Raw genomic sequence first — 26,426 nt, 5'->3', positions numbered from 1 at the left:
AATTGTAAAAAAAAGGTTACTTGTGGATCAAATAGGCGGATTATAACTATATAGTTGGCTGTGAGAGAGAATAAAACTAAGAAGTGGTCGTCGGAGTATAGTTATATATGGTTGATCCACTATACCGGCCTCTCTTGGTGTGTCTGTTAAAATATATAAATCTAGAATATTGCCCTATATATGTGTGAGGGAGGCTATCAGTTGGATAATTAAGTTTCAACGACACAACATTATTTTAACAGCCCCGGCCATATTAATTAAAAAGCCTGTCTGGTATGTACGTTGTATTATTATCTTGCTTTGTATGTCTACGGGATAGTCCATGCATAATGCTTATTATGAACTTGATGCTATAATTATATAAGGATTGCTTGAATGCATTGGATGGTTTATTCTCAAATCTTCCTTTGATTTTCTGGTTGAGTCGAGAACTATTGATATAATTATTTTTGCACCTCATCTTCGCTAATGCCAGAACACTTTATGGAATCTCTTTCTTTGACAGACTTTTCGTCAATGGTTGAAACACCTGTGGCTTGGTGTATTTAATTATAATTATGGTGTAAAAAAATTATTGACATAATTATTCATTTTACATACTGACAGATTAATTGTCACGGCATGGTCACGGTACGGCCACGACAGTAGTAAGTCTTTTTTATTGGGGCGCTCCAATCTTTGGTAGAGATATAATTATGCTTGCCTTCTATAAAATGTAAGCAACATAAATTACTGTGTCAGGAAGTGCTTTGGATGCACCAGAATCACCTGCGGGGGGCTTCAGCCTCACCCCCATTTTCCTATCGCCTATATAATTATATAGGCCGGCCTTGCATTACAGCTATATAGGACATATAATTATATCTAGAGACAATGGTGTACAATCTACAAGCTTAACTATATAGCGATTATCATCTACTTGCAATGTAGTTTATGTTGTAACTATATACGCCTGTATTTATCCAGTGAGAGTTTTCCTCACTCTCTCTCATAACTGTCTTTCAATCGCAGCATCATCACTGCCTACTTCATTGTCACTGCTCGTCCATATACCTATTGTATATAGGACTGGTGTAGACCACGTATATATACACTGCCAGGACTGAGGATTGTTTGTGTATACTGTTTTGCATGGATCCTGGTATAGAATTTAGTCTACACCCATGACACATGCACACTATAATTATATCAAATTATCAAGACAATACACAGTAATACATCTATTCAAGCAAAACCTATAGTAATTAGCTGCTGACAACACACTATATATATAGATGCATGCATGGTCATGCAACAAACCAGGTACACACCAGTCTATCAGCCCAGCAAAATGAAATTATATATAGTATAGAGTCTACGTATAGTCCTATACACTTCAATATAGTTTCTCATGATTGAATCTTCTGTCACGAACTTACTCAAAAGGCTATCTTTGCACTGAGCCGTGAATAATAATCTTGCATCTAGTGAAATATTGTAATCAACATTTGAATTATACTGCCCATGGAACGTCAAGAGTCGTTCTATAGTTGAGTAAAGTAACAATAACTGAAGGTATGGATGGACTGACTGCCTGCATTGCTTGTCCGAGAAATGCTTTTTATGAATTACAGTTGAATCACTACTCATGAAAAGTCTGAAAAGTTGCTCCAGGAAGTTCCATGCAGTCGATTAAAGTATAGCCTCAGAATTGTAAACTTAGGTATATCAACATAATTATTGGCTGATACCTGCTTGTCTATATAGGACCAGCACTGAATATATTTTCTGGGTTTCCGTTTACGAATCACTGCTCTCGGAAAGTCAGAAAAGTTTCTCAGCAAGTTCCCAGTCGATTAAAGTAACCTCAGAAGAGTGTATCAACGTATTGGCTGCTACCTGCTTGTCTAAGACCAGCACTAAATATATTTTCTGGGTTTCCGTTTACGAAGCACAGCTCTCGGAAAGTCAGAAAAGTTGCTTAGCAAGTTCCAGTCGATTAAAGTAACCTCAGAATTGTAAACTTGAGTATATATCAACATACTGGCTGATATCTGCATGCATGTCTAGACCAGCACTGAATATATTATTTTTCTGGGTTCCCGTTAACGAACCACTGCTCTCGGAAAGTCAGAAAAGTTTCTCAGCAAGTTCCAGTCGATTAAAGTAACCTCAGAATTGTAAACTTGAGTATATATCAACATACTGGCTGATATCTGCATGCATGTCTAGACCAGCACTGAATATGTTATTTTTCTGGGTTCCCGTTAACGAACCACTGCTCTCGGAAAGTCAGAAAAGTTTCTCAGCAAGTTCCAGTCGATTAAAGTAACCTCAGAATTGTAAACTTGAGTATATATCAACATACTGGCTGATATATCTGCATGCATGTCTAGACCAGCACTGAATATGTTATTTTTCTGGGTTCCCGTTAACAAACCGCTGCTCTCGGAAAGTCAGAAAAGTTTCTCAGCAAGTTCCAGTCGATTAAAGTAACCTCAGAATTGTAAACTTGAGTATATATCAACATACTGGCTGATATCTGCATGCATGTCTAGACCAGCACTGAATATGTTATTTTTCTGGGTTCCCGTTAACGAACCGCTGCTCTCGGAAAGTCAGAAAAGTTTCTCAGCAAGTTTCAGTCGATTAAAGTAACCTCAGAATTGTAAACTTGAGTATATATCAACATACTGGCTGATATATCTGCATGCATGTCTAGACCAGCACTGAATATATTATTTTTCTGGGTTCCCGTTAACGAACCACTGCTCTCGGAAAGTCAGAAAAGTTTCTCAGCAAGTTCCAGTCGATTAAAGTAACCTCAGAATTGTAAACTTGAGTATATATCAACATACTGGCTGATATCTGCATGCATGTCTAGACCAGCCAGCACTGAATATATTATTTTTCTGGGTTCCCGTTAACGAACCACTGCTCTCGGAAAGTCAGAAAAGTTTCTCAGCAAGTTCCAGTCGATTAAAGTAACCTCAGAATTGTAAACTTGAGTATATATCAACATACTGGCTGATATCTGCATGCATGTCTAGACCAGCACTGAATATGTTATTTTTCTGGATTCCCGTTAACGAACCGCTGCTCTCGGAAAGTCAGAAAAGTTTCTCAGCAAGTTCCAGTCGATTAAAGTAACCTCAGAATTGTAAACTTGAGTATATATCAACATACTGGCTGATATCTGCATGCATGTCTAGACCAGCACTGAATATGTTATTTTTCTGGGTTCCCGTTAACGAACCGCTGCTCTCGGAAAGTCAGAAAAGTTTCTCAGCAAGTTCCAGTCGATTAAAGTAACCTCAGAATTGTAAACTTGAGTATATATCAACATACTGGCTGATATCTGCATGCATGTCTAGACCAGCACTGAATATGTTATTTTTCTGGGTTCCCGTTAACGAACCGCTGCTCTCGGAAAGTCAGAAAAGTTTCTCAGCAAGTTCCAGTCGATTAAAGTAACCTCAGAATTGTAAACTTGAGTATATATCAACATACTGGCTGATATCTGCATGCATGTCTAGACCAGCACTGAATATATTATTTTTCTGGGTTTCCGTTAACGAACCACTGCTCTCGGAAAGTCAGAAAAGTTTCTCAGCAAGTTCCAGTCGATTGAGTATATCAACATAACTTATTGGCTGATATACTTAATTGCTTGTATATAGACCAGGATTGAACATAATTATTCCAGTTCCCGTTCTATAATCATGGCTCTCAGAAAGTCAGAAAAGTGGCTCGGCGTGTTTCAGTATAGAGCCAAATAACCTCTGGACAATAAATTGGGGAGTATAAGTAGGAGTAACGGTGACTGGCTGAATTAAAATAAATTCATCTAAATCTAGCTCAGTGTACAGACATAATTGTGCATGTAGCTAGCTAGAGTCTACTGCAGACATGTGCAAGTAGCTAGCTATTATATCAAGTCTATACTGCAGACAATGGAGAGTCTACTTAAAACTAGGCTGGCCAGCTTTCTACTTACTTACATAGACTAGATCAAGCAAGAGCATATCTCATTACATCTGTGCAAAGTCAAGGGTTAACCTTGGAATGCATTGCCCTGCTACGCCCACTCATTTACCCTTCACTTCCGCTTTTTCCGATTTCTGGCTTTCTGGTCCTACATGCGCCAGTTAGTCTTGGATCCACACCGCGCTTTACAAGCTACACGTAGTTGGTAGGAATGAGACCTCTTTTGATGACTAACTTTGAGTGTTTGTAACTCTAGTGGGATTGTCCTATTTGAACGGTGTATTTTGTAGCTCTTTGATAGCTTTATTGCTTAAGTTACAGTACTTATAGATGCTCTGCCCACACAGGTGGCGGAGGTGAATCAGATGGCAGGGCTACTCCAGAGCTACCGACACTGTGAGTGTACCCCGTGTGTGTGTGTGTTGTCACATTACTCTCTCTCTTGTACAGGAGCAATACCATCATCAACATGCCTCTGAAACCATCACTCATGCCACGTAAGTGGGTGTGTGTGGGTGGATGTGTGTGTGTTTAGACTTTGTGGCAGGATGTAGGAGTCATTACAACCTTTCATCACACCCACTCGCCTATACCCCGCCCACACATACAGCCCCAATGCTACCACCATCATCGCTAGGCAACCTCCCGCCCCCTCCCTTTGGATTCCCCCCACCCTTCCATGGAGCCCCGCCCACTGGAGACCATAACCTGGCCGCAGCAATGGCCACCATGTTTGGAGTGAGACCACCAGACGGCAGTGGTCTACCCAACCTCCCGCCCCCTCAACACGGGTTTCCCCCTATGCCCCCTTCAGGCATGGGCATGGGAATGGGGGGCACGCCTGATGGAATGCATCCTCCCTTCCCAGGTACACTGCACGTTATTATTTTAATAACTTTTCTATGCCTATTACGTTTTCTCAGACTAATATTAAAAATGTCCTTAGCCTTACTTGTAAATAGAATGAACCAACTCTCCCTCCAGTGTCGTGCGTGTATTGATTACCATTGTTTGTTTCTATGGTTACAGGCATGCCGTTTCCACCGCCAGGGGATCATGGTCCAATGTCATTTGATGAGAGGGGCTTACCCCCCATGCCCCCTGACATGCTACACGGTGAGTGTACTGAGTTACAATGAAAGAAGCACTCAACAAAAACTGTGTCTAGGAAATTATCTCATGTAAAACTGTGTGTACTTACATTATTCATGTTTGGAAAAACTGTGTATAGGAAATTATCTTCTCATGTAGAACATAGAGAATTGTGGTAACGGTTCATTAACTCTAGGCAACGCCCACTCATTGTGTAGGTGCCCCCTTTCATTGGGACCCTGCCATGGGACCACCTCCCCCTGAGCTCTTTGAGGGGTTCCGCCCACGCAGTAGATCCCCGTCTCGATCCACTTCGTCCCGTTCTCGTTCTCGTAGCTCATCGTACGAGCGCTACAAGAAGAGTTCCTCCCGGAGACACCGCAGGAGGTCTAGGTGAGAGGGTGGGGTTATTGATGCTATAATATAACTGGCAGTATTAGTACGTGTACACTGTCTTCAATGGAACCCATCTTAATGGCCACCCCTGAAGGGATACACCCAGGTTCTAAATGAACAGTTGTAGTAAGCAATCCCTCAACAAAGGTCACCTCTTAGCTCTCCAATGGTGTTCGTTATATAATAGTCCTGTGTACATAATTGCTTGAGGGCTACGGTACAATGTATGGTTAGCTTTAATCATTTAGAACCATTTTAACGAGGCATTAATATCTCTTGTTCAGGTCACGCTCGCGAGATCGTGAATGCAGCAGTCGTAGCAGTCGTCATCACCGTGAGCACCATCGGAGCGACAGACACGACCGTGACAAAGAATGAGAAAAGGTGAGCGTATGTTGGTATTGGCTATGCACCCTCCTACTGCCTGTAGCTGTGCAGCTCTCTCTATTGAAGAGTGTCTGTGGCCAGTATATATACACTGTTGCTTGTATCACACTGATGCTTGTATTGATTGTGTTTGTTTCTGTATAGCAGAAGAGCAGCAGACGAGAACACCGGGAAGATCGTTCAAGACACGAGCGGTAAGTGTCTTCATGTTCTGTGTGTTCTGTTTTTGATATTATTTGAGTGTTTTCAAGTTTCAAAAAAAATTAACTCAGCTGTGCGCAGAAACAAAGTACACGTAAATCTACCTAGAGCTCTTACACTGTTGTGTTTATTGCCAAGTGTTTGAGCAAGTAATAAGTACCTGATAAGACTGCAGTACGTTTGCCAATTGCATATATAGACTGTCATGTACTGCGCTGTGTGTTCTCACATGTAATTGCTGCTATGGTTACTCGTGTGTAGGTCGAGTCGTCGCCACCGCAGTACAAGCAGGAGCAAGGATAATGAGAGAAGCAGCCGCAAAGAGAAGACCAAAGCCACTACTGATGCTGACACAACCAGAGACTCTCGCTCTAGATCAAGAACTCCTTCCTAGAACTCTAAGACTAATGTTCTCTCTAGCTATACCCTCAGTCAGTGTGTGGTCTCACTATAGAGACACCTTGCTGTGTCTGCTCTAATGTGCTATGTCTGTGTGTGTGTCTGTGTTTTTGCACTCTTTATTCACCTTTTCTTATGAGGACTGGGACATTATCGTTTTGCTCACACGCCATTGATATCTGTCTATGAAAAGTTATCTCTTGTTGAATTAATAATTAGTGTTCTCTCTACCTCAAGGATGCATGGCTAGTTTGTTAGTAGCCATGCATATAATAACAGATTATTGGTTGATTGGAGTGTCATATCCTATAGTGCACATTGCATGCTATGGCTTCCATTCAGTAACAATGTCCCCCACAAACACCTGCATAAATTAATGCGCTGGACATTTTACATGGACATTATAGGTGTACTACCATAAAAATTGATTTCTGATTATGTGTTTCGATTAATGAATATCCCAGTGAGCGATTCACCTATCTAGCTTTAGTGTGTGTCACTAGCAAATTGTCAGATACTCACAAAAACGAAAGTGTAGTATTTCTTTTACAAAAATCACTGCATTCACTGACAATAAAACATACTGATCTGAATGATGTTGAGGGAGTTCAAGGAATTTTTTAATGAGAACTAAACTCAATAGTCAACGTTAGGTTGGGAGGTTCATAGTTTGAGATCTTGCTAGAGCCTTCTGTAGGAGACCAGTCACGTCCAATTTATCATCTGGAGAATGAAGGGGAAACAGTAAAGAATAGTAAAATGCAATAGGTTTACAAATACTGTGTAGGTCAATTAGTAACATGCATGCATGTATAGTTGCTTGTTAATCTGCTGTAATTATAAAACAGACTCTTGTGTCCTCTCAGCTAGCTACCATAGCACAGCTTGAACAGTCAAATAACTACATTCAAATGTAATTCACAAAAGCTTTTTAGCTTACAGTGTGTCAATACAGTGTCAATATTGTGACCATGTCCCTCTCGTCCCTCACCGTGGTCAGTGGAGGCTGTGAGGTCGTGCTCCAGTCGCAGCTTGCTCTGTGCAGACTAGAACTGGAGGATGTCCTCTTCCACTGTCCCACCACCCACCAGCCTCAGGACCGTCACATCCCTGCATGCATGTATGGAGGGGGCATACAAAATGAATGAGAGAGTATGAACATGTAGGAAGGTGTTCTGGCAGGGATCGTATGTCATACTAGCACCAGTAAAGGCATTTGCGATTTTATCATATACCAACACTCACAAAATTCGTTTATGTTTGATGCTTGCAAAACATTGTAGTAATACGGTACACAGATACACATTGAAAACTAAGCCATTGAAAACAAAACCATTTTGTTGCTAAGGAACGACCACCACAATGTAAGTATTCCGTGGTATTGTAAGGTCTACCATCACGTCCATCCTCTTGTTGAGCTCATCACCTGTAGTGGAGAGGGGGTGCTCAGTATGGGGTGAAAATACTATAATGAACAGATTGACCCCGAGTGACCTCTCCACCACGCCCCTGTACAACGTCCACTGAGTCTCCGTCAGCTGACAATGCTCCGTACTGGACACCTTGGCCGGGAGCTGAATCAGTACTTGTGACCTGAGCCTCCGCAGTGTGAAGGGTATCATGATCTGCTTGGCCTGTCTCACTTGCTCCTGGTAGTAGGCACTCGACTCGTCCACTCTCTGTGGAATGTGTGTGTGTGTGTGTGTGTGTGGGGGGGGGGCAGTGTAGTAAGAACTGTGAACTGTAGAGGACATGCAGCATTACCATTGGACTAGTTATCCACCCTACAAAGTAAGAATCGTGAACTGTACAGGGGAAATAAGTTGACTTAATCAAATTTTTGTGAGCTAAAAAACACCATAAGAGATGTTCCATAAAAGTAGATATTAATTAACAGACACAATGACTCGGGAATGGCCAATCTCCAGTGTACAATACAGAAGCATCCCCTCAGTTGCTACCTCTGAGACTCAGTTTGTTGCAGGTGAGAGAACTTGTCTTGGATGGAGGTGGACAGCATTGAGCCAGTACTGCAGCTACTTCACACACGACAACCTTCTCTGCCATGCGCCAGTTAGTCTCTGATCCACGCCGCGCTTTACAAGCTACACGTAGTTGGTACAAATCGTTTTCAAATTTTGTGTCTGAAAATGATTAGTACCAGCTAGCTAGCTACCATCAAGAACACAAACAGGAGAGGAGCCGCCGGCCCCACCACGCAGCAAAAGACCACCCAGGAGAATCCAGGTACTGTATAGACTGCCTGCAAGTGTAGTATGATAACCTCGTATGCAGCTGTCAGAAGAGGAGAGAGATGTGCTGCTTCAGTGTTGAAGGAACTCAGTTGCCAGAGGTAGACTATAATAGCTAAACTATTCCAGCATGATGGACTGTCCTGTGTGCAGGTCTACCGCTCGGTGTGGGTGCTCTGCTCACGTTGAGATGGTTTGTACATCAAGGTGCGTAATATCAAGGACAATTGAGAAAATGTATGATTGTCTCCTTGATATTACTTTTCTTTGTAAAAGGTTCATTGTCCCCTTGATATTGACTTGTGAATACATACGGTAGTGATGGTCTGCACTAATGTGTGTTATACTGTTCTGAATTGTGCAGGTCGTGTTCCAAATCATGTGACTCCTCGAGATGGATATAGGAGAGGTGGTCGACAAGCCGTGAAGACTACCAGGTGAGTGGGCATGTGAGGGTGGGGATGTGTGTGTGGGGGGGGGGTGGAGATATATCTCTACCATCTTTAAGACTAAACAGGTTTTCCCACAACCACTTGTGTAATAGTTTGAGAGCCTTGTTTTGAGTATTCAATTCCAGTAACAAACAATGCATTCTGTAGTGCAACTCATTGAGAGCTCCATGTAGTGTGTTCATATCCTCTTAGACTGATTTTGGTGTCTAAAATCATCATCTAATTAACGTCATTTTGTATCAGTTCTACTCTGCCTTTGCCTCAGGTGCTGATATTACTGATTACTTCAACTATGGCTTCACTGAGGAAACGTGGCGATTATATTGTGACAAACAGCGTAAAATGAAAACTGAAGTTGGAAACCTCAACAAAATAGCCGTAAGCCTTCAAGTGACTCAGCAAACCTGGTACTCTAGTTGTGTTATTATTAGCCGTCCCATTAATCAGACACTAGTTGAATATCTGCTGTGTGCTGCTGCTTACCTGTTGACCATTTATCATATAATTATCATGCATGTACATGTCTACTATGACGTCATCACAAAGCATGCAACGGTAATAATTATACAGATCTGTAAAATTGTTGTCCAATTTTTCTGTATTTTGTGCGAATTAAGACTGATGGTTGTAGTATGTAGTTTACATAACATATAGTCAAGCTCCAGCTCCACCCACCAGCTAGTACACGGCTGTAGCTTGTTACCCGTGGCCGTGTGTGTATATAGTATATACCGTATAGCGGGTATATTTCGAGGGTATAAATGTTCGCGGTTTTCGCGGATTGCGCCTGTATCGCGAAAATTTATACCCACGAAAATTTATGAATAGTAGGCGTGTTCAGTATTATGGATTCGAGGCTAACGGTGTGGAGGTACAGCTGCATGGTGATGTGCGCATGCGCCAAAAGGCTGGAACTCAGACCACGAAAATAAAATCCGCGAAATCCTTTGTAATGGTCCATCCGCGAAAATTTATACCCTCGAAATATACCCGCTATACGGTAGAGCTGGCTTTTTGTACCAGGTCCAGAATAATCGACCCCTGGTGACCTCTGAGGCTACGGTATACCCTTCATCGATGTCCAAGCTTCCGCTTCCTCTTCCTCTGCCTCCTGGCCAGCCCCACGGTAAGAACCATACTACTACCACCAAGAGTCTATAATGTTAAAAGGAGAGAGATAGTCAAACATAGCATAGGCTTGCATCAGATGTATTTGGAAAGTAACGTGACTTCTTGCTTGGTAACTGGAGCCGCCACTTGCAATGCCAAATTGATCACGCGTTTCAGACAGGAAGAGTCACGTTACTTTCCGATTACGTCCTCTGCAAGGCTATGCTACTCCATCTCCTTTATTATGACTACTACTGGGGCCTCTTATCAACTGTAGTGCAGGGATGTGTCCACAGTGGTTGCTGGTGGTGGTTGGTACTAACCACCTCTTAGGAGGCCTAGTTCACCTCATTTTAGACTATAAAAGTTAAATTTGTGTGAAGGAGCCCATAAGTAATTTATGTGCTCCTTGTGAGTGAGGATAGATAACTCTCAGACAATTGTGGGCACATTCCTGATAATTTTTGTGGGGTAAAAAATTTCGTTTGACTGCTTTGCCTGCACTGCATTGCATGCGTTCCAGTAACTAGGGTTTCGTGGAGGTGAGCTTGCCCACGAAGTAACACATTTTACCTCATAAAAATTACCCGCTATACGGTAGTGTCATACAGTCCAAGTAATTGTTACTGTAAGTACGAGGTATGGTGTGGATGATGTGTTATATGGACTAGTGAAGCTTTGGGCATTTAGAAATAGAAGTCAGTTCTCGTAGACTGAGCCACACTGTCCTAGTACCACAAACATCTGTCTCTCTCCCTCAGTTGTGTCCGCTCCCATCTCCCACACATCCATTGCAGCTGCTGCCACCGCTCAACGTGGCAAAACACCCAACGCTGACGGTAAGATTGGCCAGCTGCACGTTTGTCAGACATGTACTAATTACTTGATAGCAAGCTCAGTATTTGTATGCTTGGTGATTTTTTCTCTCTGAGAGATGAGACCTCTTTTTGGTGGCTAACTTTGAGTGTTCATATCTCTAGTTGGGATTGTTCGATTTCAATATTAAACAATGCATTTTGTGGCTCTAGTTATAGATGCTCTGCCCACACAGGTGGCGGAGGTGAATCAGATGGCAGGGCTACTCCAGAGCTACCGACACAGTGAGTGTACCCCTCTGTGTGTGTTCCCACATTACTCTCTCTCTCGTACAGGAGCAATACCATCATCAACATGTCTCTGAAACCATCACTCATGCCACGTATGTGTGTGTGTGTGTGTGTGTGTACGTATGTCGTATGTGTGTGTGTGGTGTGTGTGTACGTATGTGGTATGTGCGTATGTTTAGACTTTGTGGCAAGATGTAGGAGTCATTACAATCTATTCTTGTCCTTTTCATCACACCCACTCACCTATACCCCCGCCCACACATACAGCCCCAATGCTACCACCATCATCGCTAGGCAACCTCCCGCCCCCTCCATTTGGATTCCCCCCTCCCTTCCACGGAGCCCCGCCCACTGGAGACCATAACCTGGCCGCAGCAATGGCCGCCATGTTTGGAGTGAGACCACCAGACGGCAGTGGTCTACCCAACCTCCCGCCCCCTCAACACGGGTTTCCCCCTATGCCCCCTCCAGGCATGGGCATGGGAATGGGGGGCATGCCTGATGGAATGCATCCTCCCTTCCCGGGTACACTGCACGTTATTATTTTAGTAACTTTTCTATGCCTATTACGTTTTCTAGTTGTTCTTCATTAGGAAGCACAATTGTCAGAGTAATATTAAAAATGTCTTAGCCTTACTTGTAAATAGAATGAACTAACTCTCTCTCCAGTGTCGTGCGTGTATTGATTACCATTGTTTGTTTCTATGGTTACAGGAATGCCATTTCCACCGCCAGGGGATCATGGTCCAATGTCATTTGATGAGAGGGGCTTACCCCCCATGCCCCCTGACATGCTACACGGTGAGTCTGTCTATACAAGAAGCTTTAATTAGAGCATTGTAGAACTGTTTATTGTTAATTAGAGAAAACGTTATTCATGTACCATATAATGGGAAATGTTCGCTATTTAGTTTGAGAGCAATCTATTCTTATGTAGAGCGTAGAGAATTGTGGTAACAGTTCATTAACTCTAAGCAACGCCCACTCATTGTGTAGGTGCCCCCTTTCATTGGGACCCGGCCATGGGACCACCTCCCCCTGAGCTCTTTGAGGGATTCCGCCCACGCAGTAGGTCCCCGTCTCGATCCACTTCGTCCCGTTCTCGTTCTCGTAGCTCATCGTACGAGCGCTACAAGAAGAGTTCCTCCCGGAGACACCGCAGGAGGTCTAGGTGAGGGGGGGGGTTATTGATGCTAGAATATAACTGGCAGTATTAGTACGTGTACACTGTCTTCAATGGAACCCATCTTAATGGCCACCCCTGAAGGGATACACCCAGGTTCTAAATGAACAGTTTGTGTATGTAGTAAGCAATCCCTCAACAAAGGTCACCTCCTAGCTCTCCAATGGTGTCCATTATATCATAGATACAGAAGAGAGGGATAGGATAGGCAACGGAAGCGATCTCGAGTTTAGATCCGTGTTTCCCCGCGGTTTTGATCGAGGCTTACTTCTAACGTGGGAATTTAATCATGAATAATTCATGAAAATCGTTTTTTCTGTCTGTAAAAAGTCCACAAACAGTTCTGCTGCTAATCATCAACTTAACCTCATGCTTATGGCCATTTGGGACAGAGAACACTACGTACTTACTTACACAGCCTTAGCTATATCATAGGTACTATAGGCACACAAGTATTCTGTGTACCTCTAGCTACTTCACGACAATCAAGATTATATTTTCTTCTCTTCCAAATGATACTCACCATCAGGGGGCACTAGGTTAAGTGTTGGAGGGGTCTTTGAGAAGCATGCATTGGATACAATAAGTTTCCCGGGCTTTCGCGGGAGTTTCAGAGCGAAACACGGATAGAATGCTTGGGATGGCTTCAGACCACGTAGACTTCATTGTAGAAGCATGGCGTGTACCACTTCCGTTGCCAATCCCTCTCTCTACTTTTATCTATGGTTATATAATAGTCCTGTGTACATAATTGCTGGAGGGCTACGGTACAATGTGTAGAGCCATTTTAATAGGCATTAATATCTCTTGTTCAGGTCGCGCTCACGAGATCGTGAACGCAGCAGTCGCAGCAGTCGTCATCACCGTGAGCACCATCGGAGCGACAGACACGACCGTAACAAAGAACGAGAAAAGGTGAGCAGTTCTGTTGTACATTATTATGCATTGGCTATGTACCCTCCTACTGCCTGTAGCTGTGCAGCTCTCTATTGAAGAGTGTCTGTGGCCATTTATTACTATATATCCACTGTTGCTTGTATCACACTGTTGCTTGTATCGCACTGTTGCTTGTATCGCACTGTTGCTTGTATTGATTGTGTGTTTGTTTCTGTACAGCAGACGAGAGCACCGGGAAGATCGTTCAAGACACGAGCGGTGAGTGTCTTCATGTCATCTACCTAGATTTTAAGAAAGCTTTCGACACGGTCCCGCACAATGAGCTGTTGCTAAAGCTTTGGAAGACAGGCATCACAGGCCCTCTTTGGCTGTGGTTTAAATCGTACCTACATGACAGGATACACTTCACAAGTGTTATTAATACTCCATCCAACTACTTACCAGTTATGTCAGGAGTTCCGCAAGGAAGCATCCTAGGCCCACTGTTATTTATTATTTTTATCAATGACCTACCGGAGTGCATCTCATCTGCCAATCCATTTCTATTTGCGGACGACACAAAGCTAGTAAAGTGCATCACTTCTACGGAAGACCAATTGGAATTACAAACAGACATCAACCAGTTGTCATCCTGGTGCACTACTTGGAACATGCAACTCAATGAAGGAAAATGTAATGTGCTGCGCATAACTCATCCTAGCTGGCACGAAGACAACCCTAATACACTCTACTCAATCCACAATTCTCACCTTAACTTTGCTACAAAAGAAAAATACCTAGGCTTGTGCATAGCCAACAACCTCTCCTGGTCACTGCATTATAACCTCATATCGTCTAAGGCCTACCGAGCTCTTAACCTCATCCGACGGACGATTTCAATGAAATCAGAAACCAGCACAAAAAAATCGTTATATATAACCCTAGTTAGATCCCAGGTCACCTACTGCTCCCAAGTCTGGAGACCAAATTTGATCAAGGACATTCAAAAACTAGAAAGAATCCAGAGGAGAGCCACCAAATTCATACTCAATGATTACTCAAGCTCATACAGATCAAGGCTGTCCGATTTGAACCTACTACCTCTAATGTACTGGTTTGAAATACAGGACATAATGTTTCTAGTAAAGTCACTAAAGGAACCCTCGGACAACTTCAACATAAGAGATCACATCAAATTCGTTACTGGTCGCACCCGCTTCAGTTGCAACAACAAACTCACTGTACAAGCCAATCACTACAGCGCAAGCAGACACTTCTACCTCAATCGTATCACAAGGTTATGGAACTTGATGCCCACTATGCTGATGGATATCAGCGCACCACTAACTTCAACAAAGAATACACTCCACCATTACTTCTGGGAGCACTTCAAACAAAACTTTGTCTCTGACATCCCATGTACCTACCACTTAATGTGCCCATGCAACAGATGCTACACACGTAATTATAGCTAGCTTCACATGTAATCATTAAATTATCCAGCTGTGTCGCTCAATGCGGCACAGTCTGTCAGCTATAGTCTTTGCTACAACAATCACTTGTTTTTATATCATTCACGTTACAGGCTGTAAAGTCTTAATAATAATAATAATAATAATGTTCTGTGTCTTCTGTTTTTGATAGCATTTTTCAAGTTTAAAAAAATGCTTAGATAATCTGTGTACAGAAACAATACCTAAAGCTCTTTAACCTAGCTAGCTAGGTACATGTACCCTAGTAGTGATATTGCCAAGTGATGTTATATATTGTTTGAGTAATAAGTACCTGATAAGACTGCAGTACGTTTGCCAATTGCATATATAGACTGTCATGTACTGCGCTGTGTGTTCTCACATGTAATTGCTGCTATGGTTACCCGTGTAGGTCGAGTCGTCGCCACCGCAGTACAAGCAGGAGCAAGGACAATGAGAGAAGCAGCCGCAAAGAGAAGACCAAAGCCACTACTGATGCTGACACAACCAGAGACTCTCGCTCTAGATCAAGAACTCCTTCCTAGAACTCTAAGACTAATGTTCTCTCTAGCTATACCCTCAGTCAGTGTGTGGTCTCACTATAGAGACACCTTGCTGTGTCTGCTCTAATGTGCTATGTCTGTGTGTGTGTCTGTGTTTTTGCACTCTTTATTCACCTTTTCTTATGAGGACTGGGACATTAACGTTTTGCTCACACGCCATTGATATCTACGTATAAAAAGTTATCTCTTATTGAATTAATAATTAGTGTTCTCTCTACCTCAAGGATGCATGGCTAGTTTGTTAGTAGCCATGCATAATAACAGATAGTTGGTTGATTGGAATGTGTGATATCCTATAGTGCACATTGCATGCTATGGCTTCCATGCAGTAACAATGTCCCCCACAAACACCTGCATAAACTAGTGTTCAAGCTAATGCCTCTCGCCATGATTTGCTTTCGCTCAAAAGTATAGAAGAGAAAGTATAGAAGAGGAAAAAGTGTATAAAATAATCTGTCTAAAACTGACTTGCAATTGTATAATTATGGTATCATTGTTGTGTTTTGTGGCTGCTTATACCAGGACCTCAAGGATCTAGGAAGCAACAAAAAAGAAGATTTTGTTTTCAATTAATTATAAGCGGAAGTGCATAATTATTTCATAAAGTTAGCTTATCTATATAAAGTCACTGAGAAGAAAAGACTTATTACATGCATCTATTGTTGTATTATGTGGCTTTAATACCAGGACCTCAAGAAAGAAGAAAATTGGATCTGTAGTTCATGCAGTGTATAATTATAATATTTAAGAAGAAAAGACTTGTGTACATACATATTGTTATCTATAGTAGTGTTTTGTGGCTTACCAGGCCCTCAAGAAAAATATGATTCTGCCAGGAGGATCTGGATCTGGGGAATGAGCGCGCATGCGCATTACATCCATAGGAATAATTAAAGGGTGTGTCCAAAGAGATCAATTTCACAAATGGCTACTGCTAGCTAGCTGTTTTAACAGGTATTTTCTGAGTCTTGTAGCTAACAAAAAGCTAGCGCTTGTAGGACCAGAAAGCCAGAAATCGGAAAAAGCGGAAGTGAAGAGTAAATGAGTGGGCGTAGCAGGGCAATGCATTCCAAGGTTAACCCTTGACTTTGTGCAGATGTAATGAGATGCTCTTGCCTGATCACTCTACTAGTATCAGTGTAAGTAAGTAGAAAGCTGGCCAGCCTAGTTTTAAGAGTCAGGTAAGTAGACTCTTCATTCTCTTCATTGTCTGCAGTATAGACTCGATAATATGGCTAGCTACTTGCACATGTCTGCAGTAGACTCTAGCTAGCCTCGACTCCAGCCCCTTGAATAGCCTTTCTCAGCGGCTTGGAATCGAGGCTAGACTCTAGCTAGCTACATGCACAATGACTGAATGAATTATGTCTGTACATGCACAGAGCTAGATTTTGTGTGAATTTAACATTATCATTTTTTAAGGTGTGTTAATTCAGCCAGTCACCTAACTCCTACTTTATACTCCCCAATTTATTGTCCTGAGGTTATTTGGCTCTACTGAAACACGCCGAGCCACTTTTCTGACTTTCTGAGAGCCATGATTCGAGAACGGGAACTGGAATAATTATGTTCAGTCCTGATATAATATAGACAAGCACGTATCAGCCAATAAGTTATGTTGAAATACTCAAGTTACTTTAATCGACTGGAACTTGCTAAGAAGCTTTTCTGACTTTCCGAGAGCACTGATTCGTTAACAGGAACCCTGAAAATAATATATTCAGTGCTGGACTAGACATGCATGCAGATATCAGCCAGTATTTGATATAAATTATACTCAATTCTGAGGTTACTTTAATCGACTGGAACTTGCTGAGAAACTTTTCTGACTTTCCGAGAGCAGTGGTTCGTTAACAGGAACCCTGAAAAATAATAATTATATTCAATGCATGCTGGTCTAGACATGTATGCATGCAGATATCAGCCAGTATGTTGATATATACTCTTCTGAGGTTACTTTAATCGACTGGAAGTTGCTGAGAAACTTTTCTGACTTTCCGAGAGCAGTGCTTAGTAAACGGAACCCAGAAAATATATTTAATGCTGGTCTTAGACAAGCAGGTAGCAGCCAATACGTTGATACACTCTTCTGAGGTTACTTTAATCGACTGGGAACTTGCTGAGCAACTTTTCTGACTTTCCGAGAGCTATGGTTCATTAACGGGAACCCTGAAAAATAACATATTCAGTGCTGGTCTAGACATGCATGCAGATATCATGCAGCCAGTATTTGATATAATTATACTCAAGTTTACAATTCTGAGGTTACTTTAATCGACTGGAACTTGCTGAGCAAGAACTAGCTGAGAAACTTTTCAGACTTTCCGAAAGCAGTGCTTCGTAAACGGAAACCCAGAAAGTATATTTAGTGCTGGTTTTAGACCAGCAGGTATCAACCAATACGTTGATACACTCTTCTCGGGTTAATTTAATCGACTGGGAACTTACTGAGCAACTTTTTAGACTTTCCAAGAGCATGCAGTGATTCGTAAACGGAAATTGACCCTGAAAATGTTCAGTATACTGTTCTTAGACAAGCATGTATCAACTAATACCTATAATTATAATTATACCCAAGTTTACAATTCTGAGGTTACTTTAATTGACTAGAACTTATTGACTTTCCAAGAGCAGTGATTCGTAAACAGAAACCCTGAAAATTAATTTTGTTGAAACACCCCTTAATAATAACATTACAAGGTAAATTCTATACCAGGATCCAACACAGTAATGATACACAAACAATCTTCATTATATAGTCAAGTCCTGTTGTGTATAATTATATTATAGTCTACAGCTATACAATATAGATGTAGGTATATGGATAAGCAGGACGATATCATGAAGTAGGCAGATGATGCTGCAATACTAGAGATTGAAGAAGATATGAGAGTGAGCGAGGAATACTCATAATGTGCTGAATCAGAGGTATACAGGCATATATAGTTACAACATAAACTGTCAATGTGTACAATGTGTTAATTACGTAATGGTTATGCAATGTTTACTACGTTTATAGTTTTAGTTTTGTGGTAATACGTGCCAGGCCAGTTTCTTAAAATAATCGTCCCCATATTGGAAGGCAAGCATATCCCTACCAACGATTGGAGCGCCCCAATGATAAAGGCTTACTACCATACACATATACCGTGACAATCTGTCAGTGGGTGAAATTGAAACCCATTAACCAACCAGAAAGAAAAGCGCATGTGTTACGTACAGAAGAAAAAGGATGCCATCGAAGGGAGATTAAAAAGAAATTCGAGCATTAGAGGTGCAAAAAGAATTATATCAATAGTTCCTGACTCAACCAGAAAATCAAATTAAAGGAAGATTTGAGAAAACTATGCTTTAATAATTACGTCCAGTGCAATCCTTAGCGTCAAGTTCTAATGAGCATGATAGACTATCCTGCATGTAGACATATAATTTAGGTACAATTGCAAGTGGATAATGTCTTGCGCATTGATGTCTTTTCGGAGTATCTCATTTTGCACAAAGCAACAAAGCAATCAGCAGTTGCGTCTCCAGATTTTTTTTGCTGATTTTCAATTTTTGTTGATTTTGGATTTCTGGTTCGGCTTGAGTGTGAAAGACGTTCTGAGTTGTGTGTGTCACTATGACACTGAAAGTGAAAATTATTCGAAGCAGTGCTATATAATTATACTGAGACATCTCAATCCCAGCTAGGGCAAGGTAACTGCATGCATAAATTGTTTTATGCTGTAATAATTAACAATGTGCATTCTATATATATAATTATATAGATCTGCTATAACTGCAATGCTGTTTAATTTAGGAACCAATAGATTCTGTGAGGTCAGTTGGTATCTGTACACATTGATGGTGTCCTGCATGCATGTGTCCTATGAGCATTATTTATAGAAGAATAGAGTTTGATAATGTCTTCGTTCTTGATGTAATCTGCTGAAGATGTCATGATCAGGTCATTTATGCATATTATATGGGAACATGCAGATAAAAAATTTCAGTAGTTTTAAGCATCTAATAGTGTCATACAATTTGTCTCACTTTTTTCAAAACTCAGCTAGTGTATATTTAAATAATTATATAGGGCAGACTCTTTCAAACTGGAAAAGCTCTGTTACCTGTACTGTGTGCATGCATGCATGTGAATAGCATTACACACTATTGGTGAACTGATAATTATATGAAAATTATGGCTGAGTGCATGTTACACATGTATACCCATGGCTATAACTATGCCATGGTATTATGTGAGATACCGTATATACGTATTGTGCTAGAAATAATATAGTTACTATATCATTAATATAGCACTATACATTAACGGCAAGAGTATAAATAATATAAGAAGAGAAGAGTGTCGAACTACCAATACCTCTATACACAAAACTGTGCACAAAGTAACGTGATATCCTGTCAATTGCGCAAGCTTGCGCACACATTACGCAACGCACAGAATTTGTTAGCAGTGAGTAAAGAGTGGAAGTGAAGAGGATCAACCCGACTATTGTCTCTATTTATGATTTTTGTGAAAAGATCGTCTTCTATCAGTGTGCAGTGAGCAGCTCTGAACGTTGAACGCAAACGAATATAGCTAGAATCAGATGTCATTGTACATGCACCCCTAAAAACGTCACGGTTAACATTTTCTAGGAGATTACTAGTAAGTTTACAGTATACTTCATCACGTGCGCGAGTCATGTTACTTTGTGTATGATGCCGCTGAGTAAAAATTGTAATGGACAAACACATAACATTATAGGCAGATTGTTAACACTAGCTATAGTTCTGGTAAGTTCTTATGCATGCAGTTCATGATACATCTGTTACAAGGGCATAGGTATAGTGGATTTAGAGAACAGCTTCTTGGGGTTGGCTGCTAGAGTTTTTGCTATAGGTTTGTGTCATAATCAATTTTAGGATCAGGGATTGGTTTTGTAATTGCAGTTCCTCTAGTTTGCATAGCTTGATAGTAGTGTATATTTCCTTAACCCATGCAAGTTTTTAACGTTATGTCTTATTCCTTGGTGAACCAGTTAAGGACGCTTTTGTGGCCGTTGCATGTCTGTATATACAATAGCTGATGTTGTCTGTTTTTAGTTCTATATGAATAGGCAGTTTTAACATAATTATTGGGAGGGTTAGGGAGATGATTGGGTGGAAGTACTGCTGAAGTTATAATTATAGCTTGAATTGTAAAAAAAGGTTACTTGTGGATCAAATAGGCGGATTATAACTATAATTATAGTTGGCTGTGAGAGAGAATAAAACCAAGAAGTGGTCGTCGGAGTATAGTTATATATGGTTGATCCACTATACCGGCCTCTCTTGGTGTATCTGTTAAAATATATAAATCTAGAATATTGCCCTATATATGTGTGAGGGAGGCTATCAGTTGGATAATTAAGTTTCAACGACACAACATTATTTTAACAGCCCCGGCCATATTAATTAAAGCCTGTCTGGTATGTACGTTGTATTATTATCTTGCTTTGTATGCCTACGGGATAGTCCATGCATAATGCTTATTATGAACTTGATGCTATAATTATATAAGGATTGCTTGAATGCATTGGATGGTTTATTCTCAAATCTTCCTTTGATTTTCTGGTTGAGTCGAGAACTATTGATATAATTATTTTTGCACCTCATCTTCGCTAATGCCAGAACACTTCATGGAATCTCTTTCTTTGACAGACTTTTCGTCAATGGTTGAAACACCTGTGGCTTGGTGTATTTAATTATAATTATGGTGTAAACAAATTATTGACATAATTATTCATTTTACATACTGACAGATTAATTGTCACGGTATGGTCACGGTACGGCCACGACAGTAGTAAGTCTTTTTTATTGGGGCGCTCCAATCTTTGGTAGAGATATAATTATGCTTGCCTTCTATAAAATGTAAGCAACATAAATTACTGTGTCAGGAAGTGCTTTGGATGCACCAGAATCACCTGCGGGGGGCTTCAGCCTCACCCCCATTTTCCTATCGCCTATATAATTATATAGGCCGGCCTTGCATTACAGCTATATAGGACATATAATTATATCTAGAAACGATGGTGTACAATCTACAAGCTTAACTATAGCGATTATCATCTACTTGCAATGTAGTTTATGTTGTAACTATATACGCCTGTATTTATCCAGTGAGAGTTTTCCTCACTCTCTCTCATAACTGTCTTTCAATCGCAGCATCACCACTGCCTACTTCATTGTCACTGCATGCTCGTCCATATACCTATTGTATATAGGACTGGTGTAGACTACGTATATATACACTGCCAGGACTGAGGATTGTTTGTGTATACTGTTTTGCATGGATCCTGGTATAGAATTTAGTCTACACCCATGACACACACTATATTATATCAAATTATCAAGACAATACACAGTAATACATCTATTCAAGCAAAACCTATAGTAATTAGCTGCTGACAACACACTATATATAGATGCATGCATGGTCATGCAACAAACCAGGTACACACCAGTCTATCAGCCCAGCAAAATGAAATTATATAGTATAGAGTCTACGTATAGTCCTATACACTTTGATTCAATCTCTATAGCCAGAACTCAATATAGTTTCTCATGATTGAATCTTCTGTCACGAACTTACTCAAAAGGCTATCTTTGCACTGAGCCGTGAATAATAATCTTGCATCTAGTGAAATATTGTAATCAACATTTGAATTACTGCCCATGGAACGTCAAGAGTCGTTCTATAGTTGAGTAAAGTAACAATAACTGAAGGTATGGATGGACTGACTGCCTGCATTGCTTGTCCGAGAAATGCTTTTTATGAATTACAGTTGAATCACTACTCATGGAAAGTCTGAAAAGTTGCTCCAGGATCGAAGTTCCATGCAGTCGATTAAAGTATAGCCTCAGAATTGTAAACTTAGGTATATCAACATAATTATTGGCTGATACCTGCTTGTCTATATAGGACCAGCACTGAATATATTTTCTGGGTTTCTGTTTACGAATCACTGCTCTCGGAAAGTCAGAAAAGTTTCTCAGCAAGTTCCCAGTCAATTAAAGTAACCTCAGAAGAGTGTATCAACGTATTGGCTGCTATACCTGCTTGTCTAAGACCAGCACTAAATATATTTTCTGGGTTTCCGTTTACGAAGCACAGCTCTCGGAAAGTCAGAAAAGTTGCTTAGCAAGTTCCAGTCGATTAAAGTAACCTCAGAATTGTAAACTTGAGTATATATCAACATACTGGCTGATATCTGCATGCATGTCTATAGACCAGCACTGAATATGTTATTTTTCTGGATTCCCGTTAACGAACCACTGCTCTCGGAAAGTCAGAAAAGTTGCTTAGCAAGTTCCATCAATTAAAGTAACCTCAGAATTGTAAACTTGAGTATATATCAACATACTGGCTGATATAATTATATCTGCATGCATGTCTATATACCAGCACTGAATATGTTATTTTTCTGGATTCCCGTTGACGAACCACTGCTCTCGGAAAGTCAGAAAAGTTGCTTAGCAAGTTTCAGTCGATTAAATTAACCTCAGAATTGTAAACTTGAGTATATATCAACATACTGGCTGATATCTGCATGCATGTCTATAGACCAGCACTGAATATGTTATTTTTCTGGATTCCCGTTAACGAACCACTGCTCTCGGAAAGTCAGAAAAGTTGCTCAGCAAGTTCCAGTCGATTAATTAAAGTAACCTCAGAATTGTAAACTTGAGTAAAAAAATTATATCAACATACTGGCTGATATCTGCATGCATGCATGTCTAGACCAGCATTGAATATATTATTTTTCAGGGTTCCCGTTAACGAACCACTGCTCTCGGAAAGTCGGAAAAGTTGCTCAGCAAGTTCCAGTCGATTCAAATAACCTCAGAAGAGTATATATCAACACACTAGCTGATATCTGCATGCATGTCTAGACCAGCACTGAATATATTATTGTTCAGGGTTCTCGTTAACGAACCACTGTTCTCGGAAAGTCAGAAAAGTTGCTCAGTAAGTTCCAGTCGATTGAAGTAACCTCAGAATTGTAAACTTGAGTATATATATCAACATACTGGCTGATATCTGCATGCATGTCTATAGACCAGCACTGAATATATTATTTTTCTGGGTTCCCGTTAACGAACCACTGCTCTCGGAAAGTCAGAAATGTTGCTCAGCAAGTTCCAGTCGATTAAAGTAACCTCAGAATTGTAAACTTGAGTATATATCAACATACTGGCTGATATCTGCATGCATGCATGTCTAGACCAGCACTGAATATATTATTTTTCTGGGTTCCCGTTAACGAACCACTGCTCTCGGAAAGTCAGAAATGTTGCTCAGCAAGTTCCAGTCGATTAAAGCAACCTCAGAATTGTAAACTTGAGTATATATCAACATACTGGCTGATATCTGCATGCATGTCTATAGACCAGCACTGAATATGTTATTTTTCTGGATTCCCGTTAACGAACCACTGCTCTCGGAAAGTCAGAAAAGTTGCTTAGCAAGTTCCAGTCAATTAAAGTAACCTCAGAATTGTAAACTTGAGTATATATCAACATACTGGCTGATATATATCTGCATGCATGTCTATATACCAGCACTAAATATGTTATTTTTCTGGATTCCCGTTAACGAACCACTGCTCTCGGAAAGTCAGAAAAGTTGCTTAGCAAGTTTCAGTCGATTAAAGTAACCTCAGAATTGTAAACTTGAGTATATATCAACATACTGGCTGATATCTGCATGCATGTCTATAGACCAGCACTGAATATGTTATTTTTCTGGATTCCCGTTAACGAACCACTGCTCTCGGAAAGTCAGAAAAGTTGCTCAGCAAGTTCCAGTCGATTAATTAAAGTAACCTCAGAATTGTAAACTTGAGTATATATCAACATACTGGCTGATATCTGCATGCATGCATGTCTAGACCAGCATTGAATATATTATTTTTCAGGGTTCCCGTTAACAAACCACTGCTCTCGGAAAGTCAGAAATGTTGCTCAGCAAGTTCCAGTCGATTCAAATAACCTCAGAAGAGTATATATCAACATACTAGCTGATATCTGCATGCATGTCTAGACCAGCATTGAATATATTATTTTTCTGGGTTCCCGTTAACGAACCACTGCTCTCGGAAAGTCAGAAATGTTGCTCAGCAAATTCCAGTCGATTAAAGCAACCTCAGAATTGTAAACTTGAGTATATATCAACATACTGGCTGATATCTGCATGCATGTCATATGTTATTTTTCTGGATTCCCGTTAACGAACCACAGCTCTCGGAAAGTCAGAAAAGTTGCTTAGCAAGTTCCAGTCAATTAAAGTAACCTCAGAATTGTAAACTTGAGTATATATCAACATACTGGCTGATATCTGCATGCATGTCTATAGACCAGCACTGAATATGTTATTTTTCTGGATTCCCGTTGACGAACCACTGCTCTCGGAAAGTCAGAAAAGTTGCTTAGCAAGTTTCAGTCGATTAAAGTAACCTCAGAATTGTAAACTTGAGTATATATCAACATACTGGCTGATATCTGCATGCATGTCTATAGACCAGCACTGAATATGTTATTTTTCTGGATTCCCGTTAACGAACCACTGCTCTCGGAAAGTCAGAAAAGTTGCTTAGCAAGTTCCAGTCGATTAATTAAAGTAACCTCAGAATTGTAAACTTGAGTATATATCAACATACTGGCTGATATCTGCATGCATGCATGTCTAGACTAGCATTGAATATATTATTTTTCAGGGTTCCCGTTAACGAACCACTGCTCTCGGAAAGTCAGAAAAGTTGCTCAGCAAGTTCCAGTCGATTCAAATAACCTCAGAAGAGTATATATCAACATACTAGCTGATATCTGCATGCATGTCTAGACCAGCACTGAATATTTTATTTTTCAGGGTTCCCGTACGAACCACTGTTCTCGGAAAGTCAGAAAAGTTGCTCAGCAAGTTCCAGTCGATTGAAGTAACCTCAGAATTGTAAACTTGAGTATATATCAACATACTGGCTGATATCTGCATGCATGTCTAGACCAGCACTGAATATATTATTTTTCTGGGTTCCCGTTAACGAACCACTGCTCTCGGAAAGTCAGAAATGTTGCTCAGCAAGTTCCAGTCGATTAAAGTAACCTCAGAATTGTAAACTTGAGTATATATCAACATATTGGCTGATATCTGCATGCATGTCTAGACCAGCACTGAATATGTTATTTTCTGGGTTCCCGTTAACGAATCACTGCTCTCGGAAAGTCAGAAAAGTTGCTCAGCAAGTTCCAGTCGATTAAAGTAACCTCAGAATTGTAAACTTGAGTATATATCAACATATTGGCTGATATCTGCATGCATGTCTAGACCAGCACTGAATATGTTATTTTTCTGGGTTCCCGTTAACGAACCACTGCTCTCGGAAAGTCAGAAAAGTTGCTCAGCAAGTTCCAGTCGATTAAAGTAACTTGAGTATATCAACATAACTTATTGGCTGATATACTTAATTGCTTGTGTATAGACCAGGATTGAACATAATTATTCCAGTTCCCGTTCTATAATCATGGCTCTCAGAAAGTCAGAAAAGTGGCTCGGCGTGTTTCAGTATAGAGCCAAATAACCTCTGCAGAAGTTATTTGGCTCTATGGACAATAAATTGGGGAGTATAAGTAGGAGTTAGGTGACTGGCTGAATTAAAAATGATAATGTTAAATTCATACTAAATCTAGCTCAGTGTACAGACAAAATTAATTCAGTCATTGTGCATGTAGCTAGCTAGAGTCTACTGCAGACATGTGCTAGTAGCTAGCTATTATATCAAGTCTATACTGCAGACAATGGAGAGTCTACTTAAAACTAGGCTGGCCAGCTTTCTACTTACTTACATAGACTAGTAGAGTGATCAGGCAAGAGGATATCTCTGTGCAAAATCAAAGGTTAACCTTGGAATGCATTGCCCTGCTACGCCCACTCATTTACTCTTCACTTCC

The 26,426-nt window shown here is 40.6% G+C and overlaps 2 protein-coding genes and 1 long non-coding RNA gene across 8 annotated transcripts; 2 read left to right on the top strand and 1 right to left on the bottom strand.

Annotated features, from left to right (window-relative positions):
• The first annotated feature begins 4,149 nt into the window (after positions 1–4,149).
• On the top strand, positions 4,150–6,583 carry LOC135350573 (uncharacterized). Its single transcript, XM_064549414.1, has 9 exons — positions 4,150–4,171; positions 4,314–4,362; positions 4,417–4,463; positions 4,577–4,834; positions 4,996–5,082; positions 5,277–5,451; positions 5,739–5,838; positions 5,986–6,035; positions 6,304–6,583. Exons 3-7 carry the CDS (start codon positions 4,436–4,438, stop codon positions 5,830–5,832), a joined length of 642 nt encoding a protein of 213 aa, XP_064405484.1. The 5' UTR covers positions 4,150–4,171; positions 4,314–4,362; positions 4,417–4,435; the 3' UTR covers positions 5,833–5,838; positions 5,986–6,035; positions 6,304–6,583.
• A 286-nt stretch (positions 6,584–6,869) lies between these two features.
• Positions 6,870–8,506, bottom strand: LOC135350581 (uncharacterized). The gene is made up of 3 exons (XR_010399192.1): positions 8,403–8,506; positions 7,433–8,120; positions 6,870–7,164 (listed from the first exon to the last, which is right to left on the bottom strand). It is a non-coding gene; the product is annotated as an uncharacterized LOC135350581 (long non-coding RNA).
• Positions 8,507–8,546: 40 nt separating this feature from the next.
• On the top strand, positions 8,547–15,618 carry LOC135350566 (uncharacterized). Of its 6 annotated transcripts, none has more exons than XM_064549405.1 (15): positions 8,547–8,688; positions 8,737–8,794; positions 8,847–8,900; positions 9,058–9,130; positions 9,411–9,523; positions 10,169–10,271; positions 11,053–11,094; positions 11,307–11,355; positions 11,407–11,453; positions 11,629–11,886; positions 12,076–12,162; positions 12,358–12,532; positions 13,360–13,459; positions 13,661–13,699; positions 15,305–15,618. In XM_064549405.1, exons 5-15 carry the CDS (start codon positions 9,488–9,490, stop codon positions 15,347–15,349), a joined length of 981 nt encoding a protein of 326 aa, XP_064405475.1. In that variant the 5' UTR covers positions 8,547–8,688; positions 8,737–8,794; positions 8,847–8,900; positions 9,058–9,130; positions 9,411–9,487; the 3' UTR covers positions 15,350–15,618. The 6 variants fall into 6 exon arrangements, with proteins under 6 accessions (XP_064405475.1, XP_064405474.1, XP_064405473.1 ...); XM_064549404.1 differs by having other exon boundaries at positions 11,017–11,094; positions 13,664–13,699; XM_064549403.1 differs by having other exon boundaries at positions 11,017–11,094.
• The last annotated feature ends 10,808 nt before the right edge of the window (positions 15,619–26,426 follow it).

This window comes from Halichondria panicea, chromosome 16 (genome assembly GCF_963675165.1).
Source record: "Halichondria panicea chromosome 16, odHalPani1.1, whole genome shotgun sequence".
Taxonomy (NCBI): Eukaryota; Metazoa; Porifera; class Demospongiae; order Suberitida; family Halichondriidae; genus Halichondria; species Halichondria panicea.
This window is presented reverse-complemented; position numbering and strand designations above follow the sequence as displayed.